General features: G+C 34.5%; 1 protein-coding gene and 1 pseudogene across 1 annotated transcript; both read left to right on the top strand.

Annotated features, from left to right (window-relative positions):
- The window catches only part of LOC114029284, a 69,436-nt pseudogene that overhangs the window by 2,294 nt on the left and 40,002 nt on the right, over window positions 1-27,140 (top strand).
- Window positions 4,479-5,745, top strand: LOC114029285 (keratin-associated protein 11-1). Its single transcript, XM_027843641.1, has one exon. The coding sequence runs from the start codon at window positions 4,980-4,982 to the stop codon at window positions 5,406-5,408; it is 429 nt and encodes a 142-aa protein (XP_027699442.1). The 5' UTR covers window positions 4,479-4,979; the 3' UTR covers window positions 5,409-5,745.

Genomic DNA, 27,140 nt, shown 5'->3' on the forward strand with positions numbered 1-27,140 from the left:
TTCTTTCTTTCTTTCTTTCTTTCTTTCTTTCTTTCTTTCTTTCTTTCCTTCTTTCTTTCTTTTCCAGGTTTGTGATCATTGCCTGTATCAATTTCCTAATCTGGGTGACTAGGAAAAAAAAATCACTTCTTGGGCTTGCTTTCTTTGTGCTTGTTGGTTTCATGTATAAAACTAGGTCTGCATGACAGTGTTACAAATGAAAAACCCCGAGAGACAGAGTTTCTGGGTAATTAATAAGAAATTTATTAATTAGGCTAGAATAAAATCAATAAATTGATGGTCAGTGGTTTCTCTAGGCAACCAAAGATCCCCAATGGAGAGTGAGAGTCTGAAATATCTTTCTAAAAGGGAATGCCTCTAACAAGTGAAAATAAACTCTGATTGGTGGACATTTAATGGGGAAGTGGGCTAGAAATCTTTAGCTTCTCTTTCTGAGAATGTGGCTTGATCATGAGACTCAATAGCCTCCAGCAATCTGGATCTTTATCCAGACATCTGGCTGGTTTTCTCCATGAGCTGTGTCACCCTACTAGGGGGATAGAAGTACAGGGGCTCTTTTACCCAGGGTAATGACTCACCCAGACTGGATTTTATTTATACTCTAATCTAAACAGAAATTAGGTCTCCTAATTTTAGTGGGATACTGCCCAAGATTGAAGAGCATGTTCCTTGAGGGCTAGAACTAATCTCATCAATCAGTCATGTCCTTCAGACTGACTTTAACATGAGCTAGGCCTTACTGAGGAAATATCAAGAGAAAAGCCTAGATTCCAATTTAGTAATTGGTTATTAATACAATAGTATAATAATAATTTCTCTCAGCATCATCTTTTTTAAGATGTAATGATTTTATATATAATATGGGATATTATATTGAAGACATATATCCTCAAAGGGATATAGGCATTTGTGTGTGTGTGTGTGTGTGTGTGTGTGTGTGTGTGTGTGTCCTTTGAGGGAATATTTGAGGATATATTGAGAATTGAGGATATTTATGCTTGAGGATATATATTTGAGGAGATAGAGATATCTAGGTATCTATATCTCCTCCAAGGGGACATGTAATAAAGATATGATATAGGATAAGAAGAGATTTGATAAAGATGTAAAATTTTAATTCTCTTTTTTACTTTTAATGAAGTAGTAAGCTTCACTTCAGGGAAAGCAATATGGGAAAAGTGGACAAAACTCTACCAATATCCCCAACCCATGAAATTCAGAAAATGACTTCATCAAGTTTCCTGAGGTTGTGAGCTTCCAGTAAGTAATTCATCCCTCCCCTTGCTTTAATATCTCTTACTAGTACCTCTTGGTATTATACATTGAATTTCCCTGATATGTTTTTATAACACAAAGACTGTCCCTCATCTATCTCCTCCTTAGATTGCTTCCATTTGAGAATTAGGAAATATATGACTGATTCATGAATGTTTCCTTGGATAAAAGAATATACTTAAGATTTCTTGTGATAATTGTAATAGTATTAATAGCCTTGAAACTTCCGCTACTATTCTACAGAAAACAATGAAAAAGGCCAAGTAATGATGATGGTCCTAAATGATATATTTTCAATTGTCCCAGAGATAATAGACAACTACTAAATTTTTTTCAGGTTCTTTTGTAAATTCATAGATGTCTATCCATACAGATGCCAAAATACACAGGCTTTGAATACAGTTTAGTAACAGCTTTCGGATGTGATTTAGTAATAGGCTTTAGATGTGTTTTTAGTAACTGTCTCAGATATAATTTAGTGATTGTTGTTAAAAAATCTCAAGTTGGATTGAGGCCCCCATTATAGAATTGGTTTTAATTATCAAGACATTTGTTTACTACTCTATCTGGAAGTACATATATGCACATACATTTGGAAAAGGAAAATACTTGTGGTCCTCAATATTATAAGAAATAAGACTTAACTTTATATATTTTTTATATAGTATAAGAAATAGCACTTAACTTTAGGAAAAAGTTGTATCTCAATTTGTTGAAGTTTATATATTAAATGGACTAGTTGTTCATAACATTTTATTAATGAAATAAATTAAAGTCTGTAGTGTGTTCTAATTGCTGGATTAAAGGGTCAGTTTTCATATTAGATCAGAGAGTTACTAATTAGAACTCATTTTGTACCTTATTTTGTGAGCTGCTGTTAAATGGAAGATTTTTTTGTTTGTTTGAGGTTTTTCTGATAACATCAGGAGAGAAAAGGGACTTATTTTACAAAGTCTGATGATTCTTCTAGCCTATGGGTGGCATTATTCATATCATGTACAGGGCTCAGATTAAGGTTGAAATGGTAAGTAGTATGTGAAGACTGAAATTATTTGAACTTTGAGATGAACTTTTGTTGTTGTTTAGTCATTTAGTCATGTCTAACTCTCTGTGACCCTGTAAACCATACTGTCTATGAGGTTTTCTTGGCAGAAATACTGACATGGTTTGCCATTTCCTTCTCCAGTGGATTAAGGCAGAGGTTAAGTGACTTGCCCAAGGTCACACAGGTAGTAAGATCTGAAGAACTCAGATCTTCTTGACTCTATCCAAGCCCAGCACTCTATCCACTGAGCAATCTAGCTGCCTTCAGATGAATTCCAGGTAGCTTAATTTGATATTTTTCCTATAGTTCTACTGTTTAAAAATTAGCTCCATAAGATCTGAAGTAGCTTTCATCACATGTATTAATTACAAATTAATTTGGTCAAATTAATTTGTCACAGTATGATTAGATTTTCTAGGTTCTACTAAATTATACTGTCTTATTGCTAGAAGGTTTAAACAGCATTTAAGCACCACTGAGGTGTATTGGATGTTCAGGGAGGACTAGCACCTCTGTTGTGAGGGCTTGCCAAGCCCTCTTCAGAGCTGCTCATCTACTTTTGGTGTCCATCTGGCACTCAACTCTCCCTTGTGGCTCCAAGAAACTCTAGAACACACAGTAGCCATTCTCTGGTAAACCATCTCAGTAACTAGGCTAACCAGATTGAGGGTAACCAACAGGCCTCAAATTCATAGGTGAGTTAAGGGCATGTGAAGATTTTTCCCAGTGTACAGACAGATGAGAACAATTTGTTCCAACAGCCATGAGGATGACTGAAGAAAGCACTGTGGAGTGCTTAGAGTTTGGTCAGACATCGAAGATGCCAAAGTCATTAACTGCATCCCAGGCCATCACCAGTCATCCTGACTTTTGTCTTGCCACTGGACTTTGATGACCAGAAGAGAGAGTGAGGTTGACAACTTTGTGCAATTCTGCTTCACTTCAATCCAACTCACATACAAGTCAAGACATTACCCCATGATGTCATCGGTTCTCTTTGAAAATGTAGGACAAACAACAAGAAGCAGCATTACCTAGGGAACCTCTATATATCAAGTGGTACCTAGGAAGTGGATTTAGTAGAAGAAACACCTATTCAAACTATTCTGGGTACAAGGTCTATTTCAGGTACTATTAACAACTGATATTGCAATCAAGGACACCAGGATACTTGTCAACATTGGTCTAGATCAGACACTTTTGGCACAGAATTTCCAAAGTAAACTGTTTCCCAGAAGCAAATGACTTCTTAGGACAGCAAACCCAAGAAGACAGAAAAAGAAATATTTTGTTTAAATGGACTTTTGGTGTTGGGTACTAGGAATAGGCTGGACCAAAGAAATTATGATATGCCAATACTTGTTATTATATTGCTTTTGTTTGCTGTTGTATTCAATGCTGTCCAAATCTGCCTATGAAAATGCTTGTTAGGCCCTTCTTTGCCATTATTCCTTTTTTCTCTTTGAGTTGTAGATCAAGCCCACCAATAGCTGTTGAGAAGAAGAACAAATAAAGCTGTGGTGTACATACCAACTCTAATTATTATCCCCTAAATCCATCTGGAATGTAAGAGTATGCTGGGGCAGCTGATGCACTCACCCACACACCCAGATCTTGGCTCTGAGTTTGTTAAGTGTGTGTTGTGACATTGCATAATAATGTTGTAATGTCAGTGTTGTGGCAGCACTATGATGTTACTGTCTCAATCAATTTCTTCATGTTTAAAGTACTTCATATCTTCCAATGGAAATGTTGGGAATAAATAACTTTTCAGTAATATTTGTTTCTTGAGATAAAGGCACTAGAACAATTCAAACTATAATTGTAACAATTTAAAAATCCATTTGGCCTATTCAGATTACATATAAATAACTTTCCTGAGTTATTTCTATTTTTAGTTTTTAGATTAAAAGTTTATGATAGAAAACAGTGTCTAGATTACTAAAAAGAGTCTTGGTTACAAATGTAGTTGCATGGAACTTACTTGTAATTTGCTTTGTATCATAAACTCATACTAAGGTTGTATTATCCTCTAAGTTCACCCCTAAGTGTCTTCTTTCTAGTAGATTGAACAAAATAGTTTTCTTGGTTGATATTAAAAGCCAGAACATACTTGAGAAACTTACACTTATGTATTTTGCTAGTAGATATTGAGTTATCAAGAGGATATAATCTCTACTACAAGTCCCATCAGTTCTAGAACAATAACTATAGCATATTTAAAATGTACAAATGATATGTTCGTGTATATAATTACTCCCAGTCAGAAAGGAGAGAGTGTGTAATAATAGGTCCATGGCACTCTTGGGAGTACAGTCATATCGATGAATAAGAGTATTATGAGATGAAATTTGGGCCTAAATGACTTAACCTTTGAAGCTCTATAAACTTCTGATTCTTGGAACAAAGTTCAATACAGGAGACTCATAGTTATTAACCAAACTACTAAACTTTCTTTATGAGTGTTAGCACAGACAATTAATCCAAAGATTAATGTGGTGTTGTAAGGCAAATTCTTTTGAGCTATGAGAAAGAAGAGAGGCTGAATAATATACTCCACCCATTAGCAAGGAGGTATAAAAGCCCCAGTGCAAATGGTGACATTCATCTTTGAGGTGCTTATTCTTTGTAACCCAACCAAACCTTCTCTTCTGATATAATGCCGTACAATTGCTCCTCTAGAAACTACTTACCTAGGATTCGTGGAGACCAATGCAACATTCCAACAGTTGTCTCTGCTGTGCCAAGAGAGACAGAGTGCCAGAATGGTATCTATTTACCAAGTTCCTTCCAAGGTAGTTCTTGGCTCCTAGATCACTGTCGAGAAACTTGCTGTGAACCCACAAGCTGCCGGCCAAGTTGCTATCCAAATATTACCTGCACCTCTGGTACTAGCCAAGTAACTTCCTGCCAACAAACAACTTGCCATGCCTCCAGGCCCTTCCAGATTTCCTTCAGTCGACCATGCACCTTTGTCTCCAGTAGCTGCCGACCACGTGGTGGTGTCTCTAGTGTCTTCCAGCCAACCTGCAGCATCACTAGGACATACGAACGGCCTTGTGCATCCAACTGTCGCCCAACTTGCTGAATATTCAGGACCTAATGGCAAGACCCATCAATTGTGTTTTTAGGATCTGCCCACCTGCTACCCAGTCTACAACTGATTATTAACTGCTGACCTTTGCTTGAACTACTTCTGACTACCAGCTATCCACAAACTACCCTTGGTCACCTAGGATTTTCTTGGCCAAGTGAAGCTTACCTTAAAGGCTGATCATTAAATCTATGTAATCTGCAAATGTTTTCGGACATTCTCCATGTAAGCATGTTTTGATGATTTTGACATTTCAAGCTTACTTTTTTCCTCTTGCTTCAGTGTCTTGCAATGTATTTCTGAATAAAATTGCATTGACTATCACTGCAAACAGTCTCACTGGAGTTCTTTATCTATATTATCTATACATAAAATTACCAGGTGTTAGTAAGTTACCTAGTTTGCTGAAGACATAGTACATATTCAATTGATACTTCAGGGTTTTTGATTGATTGAAACATGTGAACTGCAGAATAACTTTTTGCTCTGAGCAGCACTACTTATATGACATGGTGAGGATATGTCGAAAATTAAATAATGTGATTATATTGAAAGGACTCACCTTTTTATGTCTCTAGTTCTTGGCTTTCGGTCACCAAGTTTGGTAGAACAAAAAAGGCGATGTTGAGAGCAATTAGATATTCAGAGAATTGCCTAATCACTTGGTCATATTGGGATTCCCCCCAAGGTGATAAAACAAAAAGAAAACTCTTGGAAATCAAGGCTTCAAAATTTACTCTATCAAAAAGATCAGCTAGAACTCTATGAAATGATCATTGTTGAAGAGCTTCTTTCATCAGATACATTAACCTTTCAATAACATGATCTCAAGATTAAAAATTTAAGAATGGAAAATACATGAAATGATGAAAAGCGAGGTGAGCAGAACCAAAAGAACATTGTATACAGTAACAGCAATATTATTTTAAGAACAACTTTGATGGTGCAGTGGATAGAGCACTGGCCCTAGAGTCAGGAGGACCTAACAGGCCTCAGACACTTGACACTTCCTAACTGTGTGACTCTGGGCAAACCACTTAACCCTGATTGCCGCACCAATAAAAAAAAAGAACAACTTTGAGCAACTAAGTCATTTTTTACTATTATAAATAAACAAATTAAAAGTAAAAGACATATGAAGAAAGATGCTATCAGAGAAAGAATTGATAAATAAAAGTATATATAGAACAATTTTACATATGCCTTTTGTGTGTAATAGTAGCCATCTCTGGGGGGGGAAAGAAAAAAAGAAAAAATAATAAATTTACATAACTTTGTTGTATATTTGGAGGGAACAGCAAGTTGTATGTGGTGTATGAAACACGCAGTTTCACATGCAATCATCTTTTTTTTATTATACTGTTATGGAAATGTTTGTTTTGTTGTGTGAGTTAAAAATAAAATAAATTTGCTATACAAAAAAATAAGAATGGGCAGAACTTTCTGTGCTAGCCAGGAGACATATGGCAATGCATTGGATTATTTAATACAGTTTGGGTATGTTTTTGTTCTCACTTCACTGGAACTTAAAGTTTAGAAGAGGCTATAATGAGAACCTGAAGTATTAAAATGACAACTCTATAAAAAAGGAACAGTAAGAAAAATTATCCGTTTAACCTTCTATTAGATAAGAATACTACATGAAAATACACCTCTATATTTTGTCCTAGAAGTTAGCTAGTCAGTCTTGGAAATTACCCTCTTTTTGGGATAATTGATAGATAGATATAGATATATAGAAATATTTTTATCCAACCCTCTTTCTGAAGCACCAGCTTTCCATCAACATTTGCCTAATAAACATTGCATGCTATACATCCCAGAGGCATCTCAAGCTCAATATGTCTAAAACAGAATTCATTACATTTGCTCCAAACCCATCCAGCTAAGGCAGTTAAGTGGTGCAGTGGATAGAGAAGTGGGTCTATTGTTAGAAAGACCTGAGTTAAAATCTGCCTTCAGAGACTTACTTAGCTGTTTGACCATGGATCAAGCCACTTAAACTCTGTTTGCCTCAGTTTCTTCAACTGTAAAATGGAGATAATAATAGCACCTACTTTATAGGGTTGTTGTAAGGATCAAATAAGGTAAGATTTGTAAAGTGCTTGGCACAGAGCCTGGCACATGGTAAATGCTATATAAATGACAGCTGTTTTATTATTATTAATTATTGTCATTATTATTATCATTATCATCATTACTCATATTCCAAACTTCCCTATTTCTATCAAGAGCATTACCAGGCTTCCAGTGACTCCTGTCTGAAATATTGCAATCCTAGGGGAAAAAATTGGGGCTCTGAAGACTACGTGGAGTAATATAGAATACTAAATTAATTGAATAATGAGATGACCTTGGAATTGTAGATATTTCTCTTAACAACTTTGCCACCTTATCAATTTTCCCCATGCAATGATTTGATTAGTTAAATCTATTTTTAGTACCATAATTAGATTAAGCAAATTGTTAACTCATATATTCTTAGAAATATCATGAATGATGAGAGCACATTACTGTAAGGAGACCATGTTCTGTCTGTATATACTGCCCATCCTGCTCAGAAAACATTCTTTGAAGTAGCTTGATGTTAAATACCCCATTAAATATCCAGAATTATTACCTTGACTGCCCCCCGCCAAATCTATACTGTACACCCTCAGAGTAAGACATGGACTTATGGGTCAACAGATACTCCAACCATTTCTCTTCAGAAATCTAACAGGAACAGAATCATAGAATTTGAGAGTTGGAAGTGTACTCAGAGCCATCTAGTTCAATGCTTTCATGAAAGGAATCACCACTACAGCATACTTAATAAGTGTTTGTCCAGTCTCTGCTTGAAGACATTCAAAGAAAGAGAAACTACCACCTCTCAAAACAGCTCATTCAATTTTGGGGCAGTTCTAATAACAAGAATTATTCATGACATTAATCCTAAATTTGCATTTTTGGTAACCCCTATCTAATGCTCCTGGTTATGCTATCTAGAACCAAATACAACAAGCCTAATCTCCATGTCTCCATGTGCATTCTCTGTTTTCATCTAAACAGCATCAGTTCTCTCAACTACTCCTTTTATGACATAGATTCAATACTATTCACCCTCCTGGTTGTACTCCTTTGGTCACTTTCCAGCTTTTCAATGTCTTTCTTAAATAGTGGTGCACAGAACTAAAAATAATACTCTAGACAAGGTCTAATAAGGACAGAGTACAACAAGGCTACTACTCTTAGAAACTCAATGCAGCACAAGATACTATTATTTTTTTCCTGCCACATCACTCTGCTGACTACTACTGATTTTGTAGGCCACTAAAACCTCTAGGTTTTATTTAGAATAATAGCTGTCTAACCTGACCTCTTCCATCTTATACTTCTAAAGTTAAATTTTGTGCCCAAATATAGGACTTTACATTAATTCCTGTTATATCAGATTTAGCCCAATGGTCTAGGCTGTTAAGGTTTTTTTAGATCCCGATTCTGTCATTCAGTGTAGTAGTTATACCTCCTATCTTTGTGCCATCAACAAATTTGGTAAGGATGTTAACTTCATTCAAGTAGTTGATAAAAATGTTAAACAGCACAGGGCTATAAACAAATCCCTAGGATAGTCCACTGAAGATCTCCTGCCACATTGACATTATGCATTAACAACTAATTTTTGGGTTTCACTATCCAACCAATTCAGAATCCATATAATTATATTATCAACTAATCCATATATTTCTATCTTCTCCACAAGAATAGAATGGTATACTTCATCAAATGTGTAAACAGCAAATAATAATAGTGAGTGAGGCAGACTAAGTTACCAATATGCCAGGGAGAGTGAAGAAACTCCTCTATGTTGGAAGACTTTAAGCTCTCTCATCACTTGAAGGAGTGGCCTTCCTTTTGAACCTAAAGTACCAATGTACTCCTCCTTAATTGAGCCAATAGATTCAAAATAGACCCAAAGGCATTTACTCAAATGGTGTATCAAGTATAATAATTACAAAGCATTTTCCTCAAATACAGGGACTCACTCTCCTACAAATATACATAGACTTTGTGGGAGTGAGGAGTACACAGAAACTTAAAGTGCAATGGTGGTATAGCACATAGAGAAAACACTTGGTCAAGACAACTCACAGCTCCAGAATCATAGAACTTTGATGGGCATTCTCCAAAGGGTCCACATAAAATTTTCTATGGGGCATGGTCTCGTCAGAAACATTCCACTGATTAGCTGGGCTAGCTCCTCACAGGATATGACAACTCCACTGCAGGTGGACTTGCTCCTCACAAGGTATGGTGGCTCAGTTGGGTGGGTCAGTCCAATGTTGAGTTGGGTTTAGTTGGTTAGACAGTTGTTCAATTGGGCCAGGAAGTTGCTGGGCATCAAATGGTTTTTCACTATCTTCAGTCAATAGATGGACTGGTTGGTACTGTGTTCTCTTTGGCTAGAGTACTACTGTGATATTTCAGCTGGGGAAATGATCATTAGCCTAGGATTGCCTCTCCTCTTTGACTCATTTAGGCACTCTGACATAAAAGATCCACCCTTTTCTGTTCAACAATACTTCCTGGTATAAAGGCACTTCCCTCAGTAACATACTGGAGTGTTGCTTTTGGAATAATTGTAATCAATATGCAGAGACAGTCTCCCATATTGTCCATGTCCAAAATAGTGTGTCTCATTCTGCACATTTAGTCCATCTTCTCTCTATCAGAAGGTGAGTATCATTATTCATGTCTGATTCTCTACAATCACAAATAATCATTGCATTTACCAAAGTTCTTGAGCAGAACCAGAAGAACATTGTACACAGTAACAACCACATTGTGTAATGACTGACTTTGATAGACTTAGCTCTTCTCAGCAATGCAAGGATCTAAGACAACTCTAAAAGACTCACAATGGAAAACGCTATCCACATCCAGAGAAAGAACTTTGGAGTCTAAATGCAGATAGAAGCATATATTTGCTCTCCTTTTCTTTTGTTGTTTTCTTTTGTTTCATCTTTCTCATGGTTCCTCCCATTAGTTCTAATTCTTTTTTACATCATGACTAATGTGAAAATATGTTTAATATGAATGCATAAGTAGAGCCTAAAAAAGTGACTAAGGGAAAGAGAACTCTGATTTCCAGTGCCTTCTTATTCATTTTCCCGGGAAGTACTTCTAGAGCCCATTTCTCAAAACTGTCATTTTGGGGGAGCACTTTGCACACAGAGCTCTCTATAAATGCCGTTTGAACTCTGACCTTTCACTTTTAATGCCTATCATAGATGTCCCACTCTTTTTTTCTAAAGATAACTCAGCCATGGACCATTCATTAGAGTGACTTAGTATTATACCTATTTATCTCCTCGAATTCATCTGAAGGATGATTTCAAGATAAATGTATTTCACAATATTTCACAATAATGTGCTTTACCACTGCCAGAATAAGCTTCCTTAATGCACTGTTCAGATCATGCTTTTCTCCTCTACCAAACTTCAATGGCTCCTAATTTCTTACTAAATAAATTATAACCCCTTTAAAATAAGGAAAAAATATTCTCATTCATCATCATTCTGTATAGAACAACAGCATTTTATTCCATTCGTATACCAAAACTTTTTCAACCATTCCCCAGTTTGTGAGCGCTCCCTCAGTTTCTGATTCTTTGCCACATAAAAAAAAAGCTTTTCAGAACAACTCTTCTGGACTAATTCACAGCTCTACCAATAGTGCATTAATGTACCTTTTTTTTCCTCAAACATAACTAGAAAATTCATTATACCAAATCCTGATGTAATGACTCTAAACATCTTTAAGCAAAACCTCAAAAAATCACAGCTTGGGCATAAATTCAACAAAAATTCCTAAAATAAATAAATCAAAATTTCTAAGAAAGAATTTAATTTTGTTATATAAATGATGAACACTAGAGGAGAAAAATGCAAAAGAAATGAGAGTAAAAGAAGAAAGAATTCAAAAAGGAATTAATAGAATGGCACAACAGGTATAGAACCCTTTACACAAAACAAACTCCCTGAAAATTATAATGCACCAAATAGAAATCAATTTTTTCCTGAGACATGAAGAAATATTTAAACAAAGTCAAAAGACTGAAAAAAAGAAGAAATAGCAAAAATAACTGACCTGGAAAATAGATTGAGAGTGTTCATTTAAGAATTGTTGGACTACCTGAAAGCCATGACAAAAAAAAAAGAGCCTAGACATCTTATTTTAAGCAATCATAGATGAAAACTTCCCATATCTCTTAGCACTAGAAGGCAAAGTAGAAATAGAAAAAATCTGCAAATCACCTCCTGAAAGAAGCCCCACAATGAAACCTTCCAGGAATGTTATAGCCAAAATACAAAACTTTTCAGACAAAGAAAAAATACTGCAAGCAGCTGGAAAAAAATAAGAAGAATTTAAGTACTGATGATCTGCAGTTAGGATCATGCACAATTTAACAACCACCGTTATGAAGGAAAGTTTGTAATATCATATTTCAGAGGGCAAAGGATATAGGTATGTAGCCACAAGTAACTTACCCAACAAAACTGAGTATAACCCTATGGGGGCGGGGCAGTTTGAGAATGGATCTTAAATAAAATCATCAAGTGTCAAAAATAAATCCAATTCATACAAAATGCTTGGGAGTGGTTCTGTAATGTCTTGATGATCTTATAACAAGAATGAAAAAAAGAGATGAAAAGGAATACACTGGAATGGGGGAGGGAAAGGAAGTAAAGGAAAACATATCTCACATAATTGGAGTGTACAAGAAGTCTCTACAAAAGAGGAGGCAGAGGTTGGGGGAGCAGATAACACTTGCACCTCACTGTCACTTGAACTTTTCAAAGGAGGAAAGAATACACTAACACACAGTTGAATAAATACATTTCATTCAAAAGGGAAATAACAGGGAAAGAGAAGGGAAAAGTGGGAAGTAAGATGGAGGGTGGATTAAGGTAGTGATTAGTCTTAAGCAAAACAAATTCTAAAGATGCACAAAAATACTTTTAGCTCTTTTTGAGGTGGCAAAGAATGGGGGCAGGGTGCCCATCCACTGGGCAATGGCTGAACAAATTATAGTATATAAATGTGATAGAATAATATACTGCTATAAGAGATGATGAAGATGGTAATTACTGAAAAAACCTGGGAAGACACTTGTGAACTGTTGCAAAGTGAAGTGAACAGACAAAGGAGAACAGTTTATACAATGACAGCAATATTATAAAGACAAACAACCTCAAAAGATTTAGGAGCTCTGATTGTGATAATGACCAATCACAATTTCAGGGGACTAAGGATAAAATACACTACTCACTTCATGATAAAGAAGCATAGAATAAGATGTGTATATGTGTGTGTGTGCGTGTGTGTATGTGTACACACATATTTCTTTTGAAATGTCCAATGTGGACATTTGTTTTGCTCAACTCTACATATCTGTAACAGGGATTTTGTTCTTTCTCAGTTGGAGGGTGGGGTTGAATGGGAACAAGAGGGAAACCTGATTTGTGCTGAATGAAAAAAAAAATTAAAGAAAAAAAAGAACTGTGTATTCTTAAAATTTGACCATTTACCACTTGGGCAATGGCTCTTGTTCTTATATTTGAAGCAGTTTATTATATATCTTTGAAATGAGATCTTTATCAGAGAAACTTTTTGTGAAGATTTACCCCCCAGTTAGTTTTATTCCTAATTGTAGCTGTATTACAGTGTGTATGTACATGCTTTTTAATTTTATGGAATCATAAGTATTAATTTCTTTTATATTATATTCTTTATTCATTATTTCATCATAGAGTCTTTCTCTATAGATATGGAAGTTAATTTATTCCATGCTCTTTTGATTTATATTACCTTTTATGTATGTTATATTGGAGCTTATTTTGGTATATGTTAGGTGCTGATCTAAACCTAATTTCTACCAGACTACTTTCTAGTTTTCCTAACAGTTTTCATTGCATACTGAGTCCCTAAACCAGTAGTTAGGGGTCTTTGGGTTTATCAAACACTAGTCTACTAAGTATATAATTCCATTAGTTTTGTACTTAACTGTCTCATTGATAAGCTTCAATTTTCAAACAGTGCAAAATATTTCTGATGATTTCTGTTTTGTAATATAGTTTGAGATCTCGCACTCTTCATTTTTTAAAAAATATTTCCATTGAGATAATGAAACTTTGTTTCTCCAGATGAATTTTGTTAATTTTTTTCTAAATTGTGTGTAACCTAAGCCTTAAATCTCATTAGAATGGAACTCTTTTCACATTTATGGAGACTGATTAGTCGAGACTTCATACTTTCATTAGAGGTAGAATTTGTGAAAGCTATAGAGAAGACATATTCTGGTCTTCTTTTGGCTTCAGACTTCATGAGAGAAGTTACACCATTTCAGACTCTCTTCAGTTCCCCAAAGGGAGAAAGTATTTTGGAAGAACCTGACAAGTAGAGGAGCTAGCTCTTCAATCATGTCCCTGATTCCCAGCTTACTACAACTGAAACTCCAAAGAATTTCTCCTGAAGAGATCTAAGATTCTCCCTCTCAGCTGAGGTGAGATAACCTACTCCCAAAAAGACAGCTCATTCACTCTGTGCATTATATATAATAAAGTCCCATGTGTATACTTTCTCTGGTTTGTTTTCATAAATGTGTTTCTCTCTCTCTCTCTCTCTCTCTCTCTCTCTGTGTTTGTGTGTGTGTGTGTGTGTGTGTGTGTGTGTGTGTGTGTGTGTGTGTGTGTAGACATTGTGGAAATGGCATCTCTGGGGAGGAGTCAAGCCTTGGATATATACTTTGGGACCCTCCTTCGCCAGTAATGGATAGCAATCAAGAGTGCAACCTAAATCAAAAAATTATTCCCACTTGACCAACAATACTTAAGAGAACATATAACTTTAATTCTAGCCCAGTGCCCCCTTTCTCAGAGGAGAGTGGAATGGCCAGCTTCTGACCTCAACCTACTGTTCCTTCACCTGGAAGGAATCAAAGTCTTCCATGGAGAAGGATGAAAGGAGGAGACTCTAGAGTTATGTATCCTTTCCTCCCAATAAGCCATATGTAGACATACCCATGTGAACACACAGCCTATGTAGGTATAAAGCAACACAAACCTATAACAACCCCCCTATATTTGATTATAATTGATTTCTTTTTCCACATTTTTGCCTTCCTCCTCCTATATTTAGATAGCAAGAAAAACAAAACCCCTCTTATAAACATTTATAGTAAAATTAAACAAATTCCAACATTTGCCATATCCAAAAAAAAGTTTCAATCTGCACTCCAAGTCCATTACTTTTCATTGAGAAGGGTAGCACATATTATCTTGAATCCTCTGGAATTTTGGTTGGTCATTGTGATGATTAGAGTTTCTAGGCCTTTACAGGTTTTCGTCTTTAAAATATTACTGTTCGTGTATAAATTGTTCTCCAGGTTCTGCTCACTTCATTCCGTATCAGATCACACAAATTTTCTGATGTTTCTCTGAAACCATCCCCATCATCATTTCTTCTAGCACAATAGCATTCCATTATATACATGGAATATCTTCTTCACCAATCAATGGGCACTGCCTCTCCAGTTTTCAATTCTTTGCCTCCCCAAAAAGAGCTTCTATAATTATTTTTATACATATGATATCTTTTCCCCTTTCTTTGATCTCTTTGGGGTATAGACCTACTTGTGGTATCAATGAGTCAAAGGATATGCACAGTTAAATAGTTTTGGAAATGTAGTTTGAAGTTGCTTTCAAGAATGTCAAGATAAGTTCACAACTCCACTAAGAGTTCATTAATGTACCTATTTCTCCCAGCCACTCTGGCATTTGTAATTTTAATTTTTTTTAAATGTTATCATTGTGGTAGGAGTAAGATAGAATTCAGGGCTGTGTTAATTTGCATTTCTCTAATTATTAGTGACATAGGGAACTTTTTATATAGTTATTGATACCTAGGATTTCTTCCTCTAGAAACTATCTATTCACATTCTTTATTGAATTGTCAATTGGGGAATACCTCATTCCTATACATTTGAATTGTTCTTTATGTATCTTAGAAATAAAATTTATCAGAAAAAAATTTGCTACAAAGTTGCTGTTTTGTGTTTTTTGACCCCTTTACTTACTTCTTTTCCAGTTTTAGCTGTGTTGGTTCTCTTTGTGCAAAAGTCTTTTAATTTCATATAATCAAAATTTTCCTCAAAAGGACAATTTTGTGATCATCCCTATCTTTTGTCTGATCATGAACTCTTCTCTCCATAAATCTTACAGGTAATGTCTTCATCACTTCACTAATTTGTTTATAATGGCACCCTTTATGGATAATCATGTGCACATTTGGCATTTTTCTTGGCATGTGGTGTGAGATGTTGGTCTATGCCTAGGTTCTGTCAAATTGTTTTCCAGTATTTATCAAACTTATTTCTTCTCAAATAGTTGTGTTCTTTGGGTTTATCAAACAATAGACTACAGTGCTCATTTGCTTCTGTATGTTCTGTACTTAATCTGTTCGACTGATCAACCTCTGTATTTCTTAACCAGTACAAAATTGTCTTGATGATTATGGCATTGCAGTTTAAGTTGAGATCTGGTACTGCTAGACACCCTTTCTTCCCACATCTTTTAATTAATTCCTTGATATTTTTTATCTTTAGTCCCTCCAGATGAATTTTGATATTTTTGTCAGGATCTACAAAAAGTAATTGGAATGTCACTGAATAAGTAAATTAGTTGAGGTAGCATTGTAATTTTTATTATATTGGATTGGTGTAACCATGAGAAAATAATATTTACCTAGTTATTTATAACTATATTTGTATGAAGAATATTTTGTAATTGTATTCATATAGTTCTTATGTGTGTGCCTTGGTAGGAAAACTCCAAATTATTTTATACTTTTTGTAATATTTTTAAAAGAAATTCATTTTCTAATTCTTCCTGCTGATTTTTGTTTGTAACATACAGAAATGATGCTGATTTGTGTGGATTTATTTTATATCCTGCAACTTTGTTAAAGCTATTGTTTTGATTAACTTTTTAGTTGGCTCTCCAGGGTTCTCTAAACAATCCACCATATTATCTGAAAAATGAGATCATTTTGTTTCCTCTTTGCCTATGTCAATCCCTTCAATTTCTCTTGTCTTATTGCTATAACTAGGATTGCTAGAATCTTATCTATTGCAATAGTGAAAATGGATTTCTTTATTTTATTCCTGGTCTTATTGGAAAGTCCTCTAGTTTATTGCTGTTACAAATAATGCTGGCTATTCATTTTAAATAGATACTACTTCCATAGTCGAACCCACTACATCTTGACCCAAAGTCATGATGTCATTGGAACTCTTTGAGTAAAAAAGAACAACATATATTAAAGAAAAATTCATTGGTTTCTATGCTTTCTAGTATTTTTAGCAGGAATAGGATTTGTATCTTATCAAAAGTTCTTTCTGCATCTATTGATATAATCATATGATTTTTGTTGTGCTTTCTATTAACATGGTCAATTTTGTTTATAATTGCTTAATTTTAAACTAACCCTGCATTTCTGGTTTAAATAGAGGCTTGTCATAAGTGTATAATTTCTATTATATGACACTGTAGGCCCTTTGCTAATATTTTTTTTTTGCATGTATGTTCCTTAGGGATATTAGTCTAAAGTCTGCTTTTTCTGTTTTTACTTTATCTGGATTAGGTATCAAGAAAATATTTGTACAATGGGAGGAATTTGGTTAGAAACTTTCTTTTGCTAATTTTTCAGTTTATTTATTGTTGGAATTAGTGGATCTTTAATTATTTGATAGAATTCACTTGCAAATTCATCTGGTCCTAGGTTTTCTCCTCCTTTGGAAGTTTATTAGTCCTTATCCATCTAGTAGATTTTTCTAAGATTGTGATATTTAAGTATTTATTTCATATTCTGTTAATATGAACATTTTATATTTTTGTAAATATTCATCCATTTCATTTAGATTGTTAGCTTAATTGGCATAAAATTGGATGAAATATTTCTTTTTAAAATATATTTGTTTAATATTTTATTTTTCCCCAATTACATATAAAACATTTTTAACACTCATTTTTTCTAAAATTTTGAGTTCTAATTCTATCCCTACCTTCCTCTTTCACCCCCCTCATTGAAGAGGTAAGCAATTTGATATAGGTTATATATGTGCAGTCATGTAAAACATATTTCCATATTAGCCATGTTGTGAAAGAAAGCATAGACCAAAGATAGAAAGGAAAGAAGACAAAAAGAAAAATAAAGAAAAGAAAAATAAAGTATTTTTCAATATGCTTCCAGACACCAACAGTTTTTTCTCCAGAAATGAACAGCATTTTTCATCTTTGTGTTGGATCATTGCATTGCTGAGAATATCTAAGTCATTCACAATTGATGATCATACAATATTGCTATTAGTATGTACAAGGTTCTACTGGTTTTACTCACTCCACTTTATATTAATTCATGTAAGTCTTTCCAGGTTTTACTGGAGCATCCTGCTCATCATTTCTTGTAGTACATAGCATTTCATCACAATTATATATCACAACTTCTTCAGCCTTTCCCCAATTGATGAGTATCCCATCAATTTCAATTCTTTGTCATCAGAAAAAAAAGCTGTTATAAATATTTTAATACATATAGGTTCTTTTCCTTTTTGTTTTTTATCTCTTTGGGATACAGACCTAGTAGTGGTATTTCTGGATCAAGGGATATGCAGGTTTATTGTCTTTTGGCCATAGCTCCAAATTGCTCTCCAGAATGGTTGGATCACTTCATAATTCCGCCAATAGTGCATTAGTGTCTCAATTTTGCACATTCCCTCCAACATTTGTCATTTTCCTTGTCTATCATATTAGTCAATCTGATAGGTGGTAGTGGTACCTCAGAATTGATTTAATTTGCATTTCCATAATCAATAATGACTTAGAGTATTTTTTCATATAACTTTGATTATTTCATCTGAAAACTGTCTTTTCATATCTATTGACCATTTATCAATTAAGGAATGGACCCTATTTTTATAATTTTGACTCAGTTCTCTTTATATTTGAGAAATGGGCCCTTTATCAGAAACACTTGCTGTATATTCTTTTTGTGGTTATGATTACTGTTTAATTCCTTCTATCCTATTTCCACCCTGTTTATCCTGCCCTCTTTCTCCTTTCACACTATCCATCCTCAAAAGTGCTTTGCTTCTGACTACTGCATCCCCCAATACACAATCTTTTCTATCAACCCTACCACCCCCTTCTTTTATCCCCTTCCCCTCCTACTTTCCTGTAGGATAAGATTGAGTTCTATACCCAAATAAGTGTGTATGTTATTCCATCTTTGAGCCAATTCCAATGAGAGTAACATTCAAGTATTCCCTCCCACATCCCCCAATTCTCCCTCCATCATAAAAGGTTTTTCATGCCTCTTTTATGTGAGATAATTTGCTCCATTCTACCTCTTCCTTCTACTTTCTCCCAATTCATTCCACTTCCTCACCCTTTAATTTTACTATTTAGATATCATCCCATAATATTCAAAACTCACACCCCTAACTTCTGTCTATGTAAAATTCTTCTGTCTTAATAATGAGAAAGTTCTTGTGAGTTACAAGTATAATCTTCCCATGTAGAAATGTAAACAGTTTAACCTTATTTAATTTCTTATGATTTCTCTCTCCTGTTTACCTTTCTATGCTTCCCTTGAGTTTTATATTTGAAAGTCAGACTTTCTATTTAGCTTTTGTCCTTTCATCAGGAATGCTTGAAAGTCATCTATTTCATTGAATATAATTTTTTCCCCTGAAAGATCATACTCTGTTTTAATAGGTAGGTGATTCTTGGTTGTAATTCTAGCTCCTTTGCCTTCTGGAATATCTTATTTCATGTCCTTTGATCCTTTCATGTAGAAGCTGCTAAATCTTGTGTTATCCTGATTGTGTTTCCACAATACTTGAATCGTTTCTTTTTGACTGCTTGCAATATTTTCTCCTTGACCTGGGAGCTCTGGAATTTGGCTATAATATTTCTAGGAGTTTTCATTTTGGGATCTTTTTCAGGAAGTGACTGGTGGATTCTTTCCATTTCTATTTTCCCCTGTGGTTCTAGAATATCAGGGCAGTTTTCCTAGATAATTTCTTGAAAGATGATGGCTAAAGCTCTTTTTTATTGTGGCTTTCAGATAGTTCAATAATTCTTAAATCTATTTTCCAGATCAGTTATATTTCCAATGAGATATTTCACATTTTTTCTATTTTTTTAAATTTTGTTTTATTGTTTTTGATGTTCTATGTAGTCATTGATTTCTTCTTGGTCAATTCTGATTTTTAAGGAATTATTTTCTTCTATCAACTTTCATACCTCCTTTTCTACTTGGACAATTCTAATTTTTAAGGGGCTCTTCTCTTCAGTGGCTTTTAAGGTATTATTTTCTTCAGCATTCTTTTGTAACTCCTTTACTAAGCTGCTGATTCTTTTTTTCATGATTTTCTTCCATCATGCTCATTTTTCCCCATTTTTCCTCTATTTCTCTTATTTGATTTTTTAAAAATTTTATTTATTTTATTCTAGAATTAAGAAATAAAACAAGCATTTCTATAACATAGCAGAAAAGAAAAGATAATTATACATGAAACTGCAAATCTATCGTGTCAAACTTGCTATTCCTTTTAAATATATAATAAAGTTATCGTGTAGCTTTTTTTTTCCTTTTTGAAATTTTCCAAGAATTCTTTTTGGGCCTAATACCAAATTACATTTTTTCTTTGAGACTTTGTTTTCTTCTGAGTTTGTGTTTTGATTTTCCCTGTTACCATAATAACTTTTTGTCGTCAAGTTCTTTTTATATTGTTTATTCATTTTCCCAGCCTATTTCTTGATTTTTAACTTTACTTGAAAGTTGAGCTCTGCTGCCATGGTGGAAGGGCCACTGGAAAATTTTTTCACCCAATCTTTTTCTGGGTTCTGTGACTCCAGAATTAATTTTGTTGTACTATTTAAACTTGTTTGGAGGGGAATTTGGGTGAGCCCAGGTGAGTCCCTGCCTTTTCTCCACCATCTTGGCTCTTGAAATATTATCTTGCAATTTCTTTTATTTCACCTTCACTGGTTGTGAATTCAACTTTCTCATTTTTTATATTCAATTTTCATTCTTTTATTTTTCTTTCTTCTTAAAAATCAAGTTAGCCTAATTATCTTTTAAAAAACCTCTTATAATTTTGTCTTAATTCATTTATTAATTATGTTTATTAATGAATGATTCTTTTGCTTTTCATTTTGATAATATCTTCTTTAATTTTCAGAATTTCTATTTTGTTATTTAATTGGGTGGTGGTAATTTGTTGCCTTACTACTTTCTTAGTTTTTTTATATTATGACCAGTGAAAGATGTGATAATATTTCTGATTTTTAATAGATTCCTCTTCCATTCCCTTTCTTTTAAGATCATCAAAACATGTTCCCAGAAGTTGTGCCTAATTATACTCCCTCTATAGACCCTACTGATGATAGGATTCATAAAGGAGGTGTGTGTGTATGTGTGTGTGTGTGTGTGTGTGTGTGTGTGTGTGTGTGTATGTAATGTTTCACTCAACCCTTATATTTTATTTAAAAGTTTCTATGCATCTCTAGCTTGTTCATCAAGAATGCTTAGAAATCCCTCTATTTCATTAAAGGTCCATTTTCTTCCACTATGGGATTTTACTCAGTTTTGCTAATTAAGTTATTCTTGGTTATAATTCTAGGTCTTTTGCTTTCTGGAATATCATATTCCAAGTTTCTTTAAAAATAGTGCTGGCTAAATCATCTGTGATCTTGATTTTGGCCCATTGGAACATTAATTCATTCTCTCTGAATGTTTGCAACATTTTTTTCTTTGACTTGAAAGCTCTGGATTTTGGCTATAATGTTCTTGGGAGTTTTCAGCTTTGAATTTCCTTCAAAAGATGATTATTATGTTCTTTTTATTTCTACTTTACCCTCTGGTTCTAAGAGATCTGAGAAGCTTCTTTCATGATTTCTTGAGAAATTATGTCAAGGCTCATTTTTTGCTCATGGCTTCAGGTAGTTCAATAATTCTTTTTTTTTAAATTAATTTATTTTGAATTATCAACAATCACTTCCATAAGCTTTTGAGCTTTAAATTTTTCTCCCCTTCCCTCCCCACATCCTTCCTCAAGACGGTGTGCAATCTGATATAGACTATACATATGCATTCCTATTAAACATAATTTTACATTAGTGATGTTGTAAGTAAGAATTAGAAACAATAGGAGGAACCACCAGAAAGAGGAAACAAAATACAACAGAAGAAAAAAAAATAGCAAATAGTATGTTTCGATCTGCATTCAAACTCCATAGTTCTTTCTTCTTTGTGGATAGCATTTTCCATCATGAGGCCTTTGGAGATGTCTTAGATCCTTGTATTGCTGAGAAGGGCTAAGTCTATCAATATTAGTCATCGCACAACATGGCTGTTACTGTGTACAATGTTCTCCTAGTTCTGCTCACTTCACTCACCATTAGACCATACAAGTCTTTCCAGGTTTTTCTAAAGTCAGCCTGTTCATCATTTCTTATAGCACAATTGTATTCCATTACATTCATGTACCACAACTTGTTCAGTCATTCCCCTATTGACGGGCATCCTCTCATTTTCCAATTCTTTGCCACCACAAAAAGAGCTGCTTTTGCTGCATCTTTTAAGTTTTGGTATGTTGTCTCATTATTGTCATTCTCTTGATTGAAGTTATTGATTGTTTCTATGATTTGTTGTTTGACCTATTTACCCTTTCTACTTCTTCCCTCCCTTCTAACCCCCCTTCTTTTTCTTTCCCCTTTTCCCTCCTACTGCCTGTAGGGCAAGTTAGATTTCTATACCTAACTGATTATGTTATTCCCTTCTTGAGTCAAATCTGATGAGAGTAAGGTTCAAACAATGCTCATCTCCCTCCTTTCTTTCCCTCTGCTGTAATAGGGGTTTTTTTTGCCTTTTTCTGTAATGTAATTTATCCTTGTCTGCCTCCTCCTTTCCTTTTCTCTCAGTACATTTTCTTGGATCAGATTAATCCACTTACTTGGATCTATTTCACCTACTTAATTAGATTTTTTTTTGTCATTACACCAAAGTCAACTTGTATCCACCCCTTTTATGTATACCTCTTTAACATAGTGTGATAACAATACATTTCTCAAGGGTTACAAGTGTCATCTTCCCTTGTAGGGATGTAAACAGTTTGCCCTTATTAACAACATATTGTATCTTTTTGTCCCATTTACCTTTTTATGTCTCTCTTGAGTTTTGTATTTGAAGATCAAATTTTCTGTTAAGCTCTGGTCTTTTTATCAGGAAGGTTTAAAAGTCCCCTATTTCACTGAATATCCATCTCCTCCCCTGAAAGATCATGCTCATTTTTGCTGGGTAGTTGATCCTTGGTTGAAGTCCACGCTCCTTTGCCTTATGGAATATCATATTCCATGCCCTATGGTCTTTCAATGCAGAAGCTGCAAGGTCCTGTGTAATCCTGACTGTGGTTCCATGATATTTAAATGTACTTTTCCTGTTTATCTCTTTTAATCAAATATGTTTTTTCCTGTTGCCTTACCTGATATCATGATTGCAGACACTGATTTTCTGAGTTTAGCTGAAGCACAATAGATTTTGCGCTAGTTCCTAATTTAAATCTGTGTGAATCTATGTCAAATGTACTTCTTGTAAGAAAATTTTTAAATGTTGCATTCTAATCCATTCTGCTCTCTTCTTCCATTTTGTGAGCATGTTTATCCCCTTTACATTTACTGTTATGATTGTTAATTCTGTATTTCTCTCCATCCTATTCTCTTATACTTCTTTCTCTTTTTGCTCCTTGTTCTCCTTTACAAAGAAAGGGAGCATTATGGGAAAGATATGTGTGTGTGTGTGTGTGTGTACACACAAATATTTGTTTATGTATATATATGCATGTGTATTGTATGTACACATGTATATGTGTGTATACATACACACGTATATGTGTATATGTATGCATTGTGTGTGTATATACACACACACACATATATGTACACATATATATCACCAGTGCTCTATGCTTGATGCAATTAGCTTTCACATCCTTTTTATCCCTTCACCCAGACCCCAATCTCAGATTCTTACCATTTTTTATTTCCTCTTAAACCTTTACTCACTATTCTTCCCTCTGAGTTTACAGTATGTTTTGCTTATGACTAATCCCTCCTTGAATCTATCCTAACTATTATTAGTCCTTTTCCCTGATAACTCCTCTTTCCCTGTTGAGCAGAATATATGTCTACATCTGATTACATGCATGTATGTATATATGTATTCCACTCATCACTGACAGGTTCACATGAAAATGTGGTTCAAGTGATGTGTGTTCCTCCCACCCCTTCTGCTTTGTATATAGTTTATTTGTGCACTCTTATTTTTTTCAAGTATAGGCATTTGTTGTGGGTAGCACACAACACATCAAGCAGGCTCCTTTGCCCCTGGAGAGATGAAGGTTAAGGTGGACTCCACATTAGGAGGGTGGCAGCCCTCCAAGGGAGAAGGGGGGCTGTTTAAGGGGGATGAGTCCTTAAGGGAGATGCCCATCAAGGAAGACCCTAACTTAAGGGAGACACTCTCCATTTAAGGAAGATGTTCCCTATTTGGGCACTCTTAGTATTCAAGATAACAAGTTCTCCCACTTCTCCCCCTTCATTCACAAGTGTATTCCTTTTTCCTTTCTTTTAAGATTATCAAAATGTAATAAAAACTACTCCCAGCCTCTCTTTTTTATTTAACTGTTTCCATGGCTGCTGATGGCTTTTTCTTCTTTAGGATTATACTCAGTTTTGCTGGGTAAGTTATTCTTTATTGTAAGCATACGTGTACATTCTACATACACATGCATCTTTTGCCTCTCTGAATATTATACTCCAATCTTTCTGTTCTCTTATAGTGCTACAGCTTATGTGATTGTAACTATGGTTCCTTAGTATTTGAATTATTTCTTTCTATCTACTTGCAATATTTTTCTTTGACTTGGAAGCTTTGGATTTTGTCTATAATGTTACTGGGAGTTTTAATTTTGTAGTGTTTCTGGAAATAATCATTGGATTCCTTCAATTTTCACTTTTTTCTCTGCTCTTAATAGTTTTGAACAGTTTTCTTTTGTTATTTTTTAAAGTGTGAAGTCCATGTTCCTTTTTTGGTCATGCCTTTCAAGTAGTCCAAATGATTCTTAACTTATCTCATTTTGATCTGTTTTCTTAGTCTATAAGTGAAAGATAACTTTCTCAGTTTTTGATAAGTGATATATTTTCTTTGTTTTTTTTTACTTTGTTTTAATATTTCTTATTTTCTCATGTAGTCATCTTCTATTTCTTCCATCTAATTTTCAAGGACTCCATTATTTGGGTAGGGTTGAATACCTTCTGTAATTCTACTTCCAAGTTTTTCCTTCATAGTTCTCATTTCTTTTACAATTTTTTCTCTTGCCTGCTCATATCATTTGTAATATCAATTTTAACTCTTTAAAAAAAAAAAGGTCTGATTTCTTTCTTCTAGAAACTTTAATTGATCTTGTGGCCACACTCTGTTTTCTTTGAGGTTTTTCTTGTAGGTGTTTTGAAGGTAGGTGTTCCTCTTTTGCTGGATTTTTATTTTGTCTGTCATTGTCACAATAATAGATCTTTATGACGGGATTCCTTTTTTCTCCTTCCAGCCTTTTTTCTCACTTTGGATAATATTTTAGGGGGATGATCTGCACATGTCTGGAAGTATTGAAGGACTTGTTTTGTCCTGATTGTATTTTCTGATGTCTTGCTACTATTTTCTCTAGTAATCTATTGAGTGCTATATTCTTTGAGGATTACAGGCATGGCTCAGATTATGATACAAGGTTACATTCAGTTTGTCTTTTATTTTTTCTTAGAGTTCATCTCTCCAGATTCTACTCCTTAATCTTCTTTGGAACTCCCAAGTCATCCTTAATCCTGTGCTCTTCTTCCATTTTCAATGCAGAAATAAAATCTAGAATAATATCTGAACTACAAATTATTCTTTAAAATTTCCTGAATTTCTCCCAAATTTCAACAATTTTTTCTGCTCAAACTCAACTTCTGACCTGCTTCCATAGCCCAAATCCCTCCAAGTTACCTACACAATTTCCTTCTACATTTTGATTATGCTCCTTCTACAACTTTCTCACAAAGGAGTGATAATTTATTATATCAGTGATCATCTGAATTGCATGAACAATAAGATGGAGGACTAGATTCTCAAACTTATCAAAAAATAGTAACTATGCACCAGATATAAAGCAACATCAGCTATCTCCATGGTCTAGAACACTAAGATTATGAACAAGGTGAAAACTCAATGAGTTAACAGTTAGGAATGCTAATCCCTAATCACAACTCTTTCACTCAGTATTCACTTCCCTACCAGCCACCATGCTTATGGCAGGACAAGCCAACCTAAATGCTTGCAACAGAAATCATCCTACATCTCAACTCTCCCCACTCTCAGCCCCCAGTACCTTGGGCATCTAATTGGTAAAAATTTGCTCATGCCTCAACAAGAGCAAGTGGAATCTTAGCAGCAAGGAGCAGTGGCACTCTCTGCCACAAAATAACTTGGTCAGAAAATGCAAGACAAAGAGAACTGGGATAGGTGTGTGTGTGGGGCAGGGGGTAGAGGTTGGTAGATGGCACTCCATCAAACCTAGGGTAAAGAGTCCAGCATCCAGCCTGGTTTAGTTATGTCCCCTTAAAAGTTGCTTAAAGGCAGAGATCTAGGCTAGTGAAACATGAATTGCCTAGTTTGGGAAGAACCAAAGAAAACTTAGAGTTCCACCACCCCCAGTTAAAGTATAATTGAAAGAATAAGAAAGTGAGCAATAGAGAGAAATAAAGGGGGAAAAGCTGAAATTACTGAAGATCTCAGGAAGAAAGAAAATTCTATAAAGAGACTTGAACATGAGCAGATAAACCAAAAGGGAAGATGATAGAAGGGAAAATGGGCTCCAAACCTAGTAAAAGAGTTCAGGCATCTTTGCATTATTATTACAAAACAAAACAAAATGAACTGACATCTGATGAGGCAGAGGATCCTATAGATTTAAAAAATACAATGGGACCACAGCAAGATATTCCTGAATGCTTAGAAGAGACATCAGAATTATGAAAGTAGTATTTATAGCTTTCACAATCAGAAATGATTGACAAAATAGAAAAATTTGAATCCATTGTGGCAACCCTCACCAAAGAAGGAAAATCAAGAAAAACTGATGGGGAATACAAGTACATAAGCATGAAGGACAATATGGGAGAAGAGCAATAACATTGAAAGAGATATGATCTCCATACCAGAAAAAATATTGATCTTGAAGACATGATGTATAGAGATAACTTAAGAAATAAAGTTGGGCTAAATAAAAAATAAGGGCCATGAATCAAGTAAAAGTCTAGAATAGATAGAAAAGGAAGATGAATAATGAATAGAGTGAGGGAAAGAAATATATTCTAGAAAAAAAGTACAGAAAATCAAATTTTAAAAACTAATGAATAAAATAAGTGAAGAGGATGAGAGGGAGTGAGATTCTGGTTGACTACTTAACAGGGAGGGGGAAAAGAGAGGGAAAGAATTAAATAACTAGGTAAAAGCAAACAAAAAAAGAGCTAATATACAACATTCTAAAACAAAAGAAATGAGTAACAAACAAGGGGGAAAGGCATGAA

This window comes from Vombatus ursinus, unplaced genomic scaffold (assembly GCF_900497805.2).
Source record: "Vombatus ursinus unplaced genomic scaffold, bare-nosed wombat genome assembly UNPS02014924.1, whole genome shotgun sequence".
Taxonomy (NCBI): Eukaryota; Metazoa; Chordata; class Mammalia; order Diprotodontia; family Vombatidae; genus Vombatus; species Vombatus ursinus.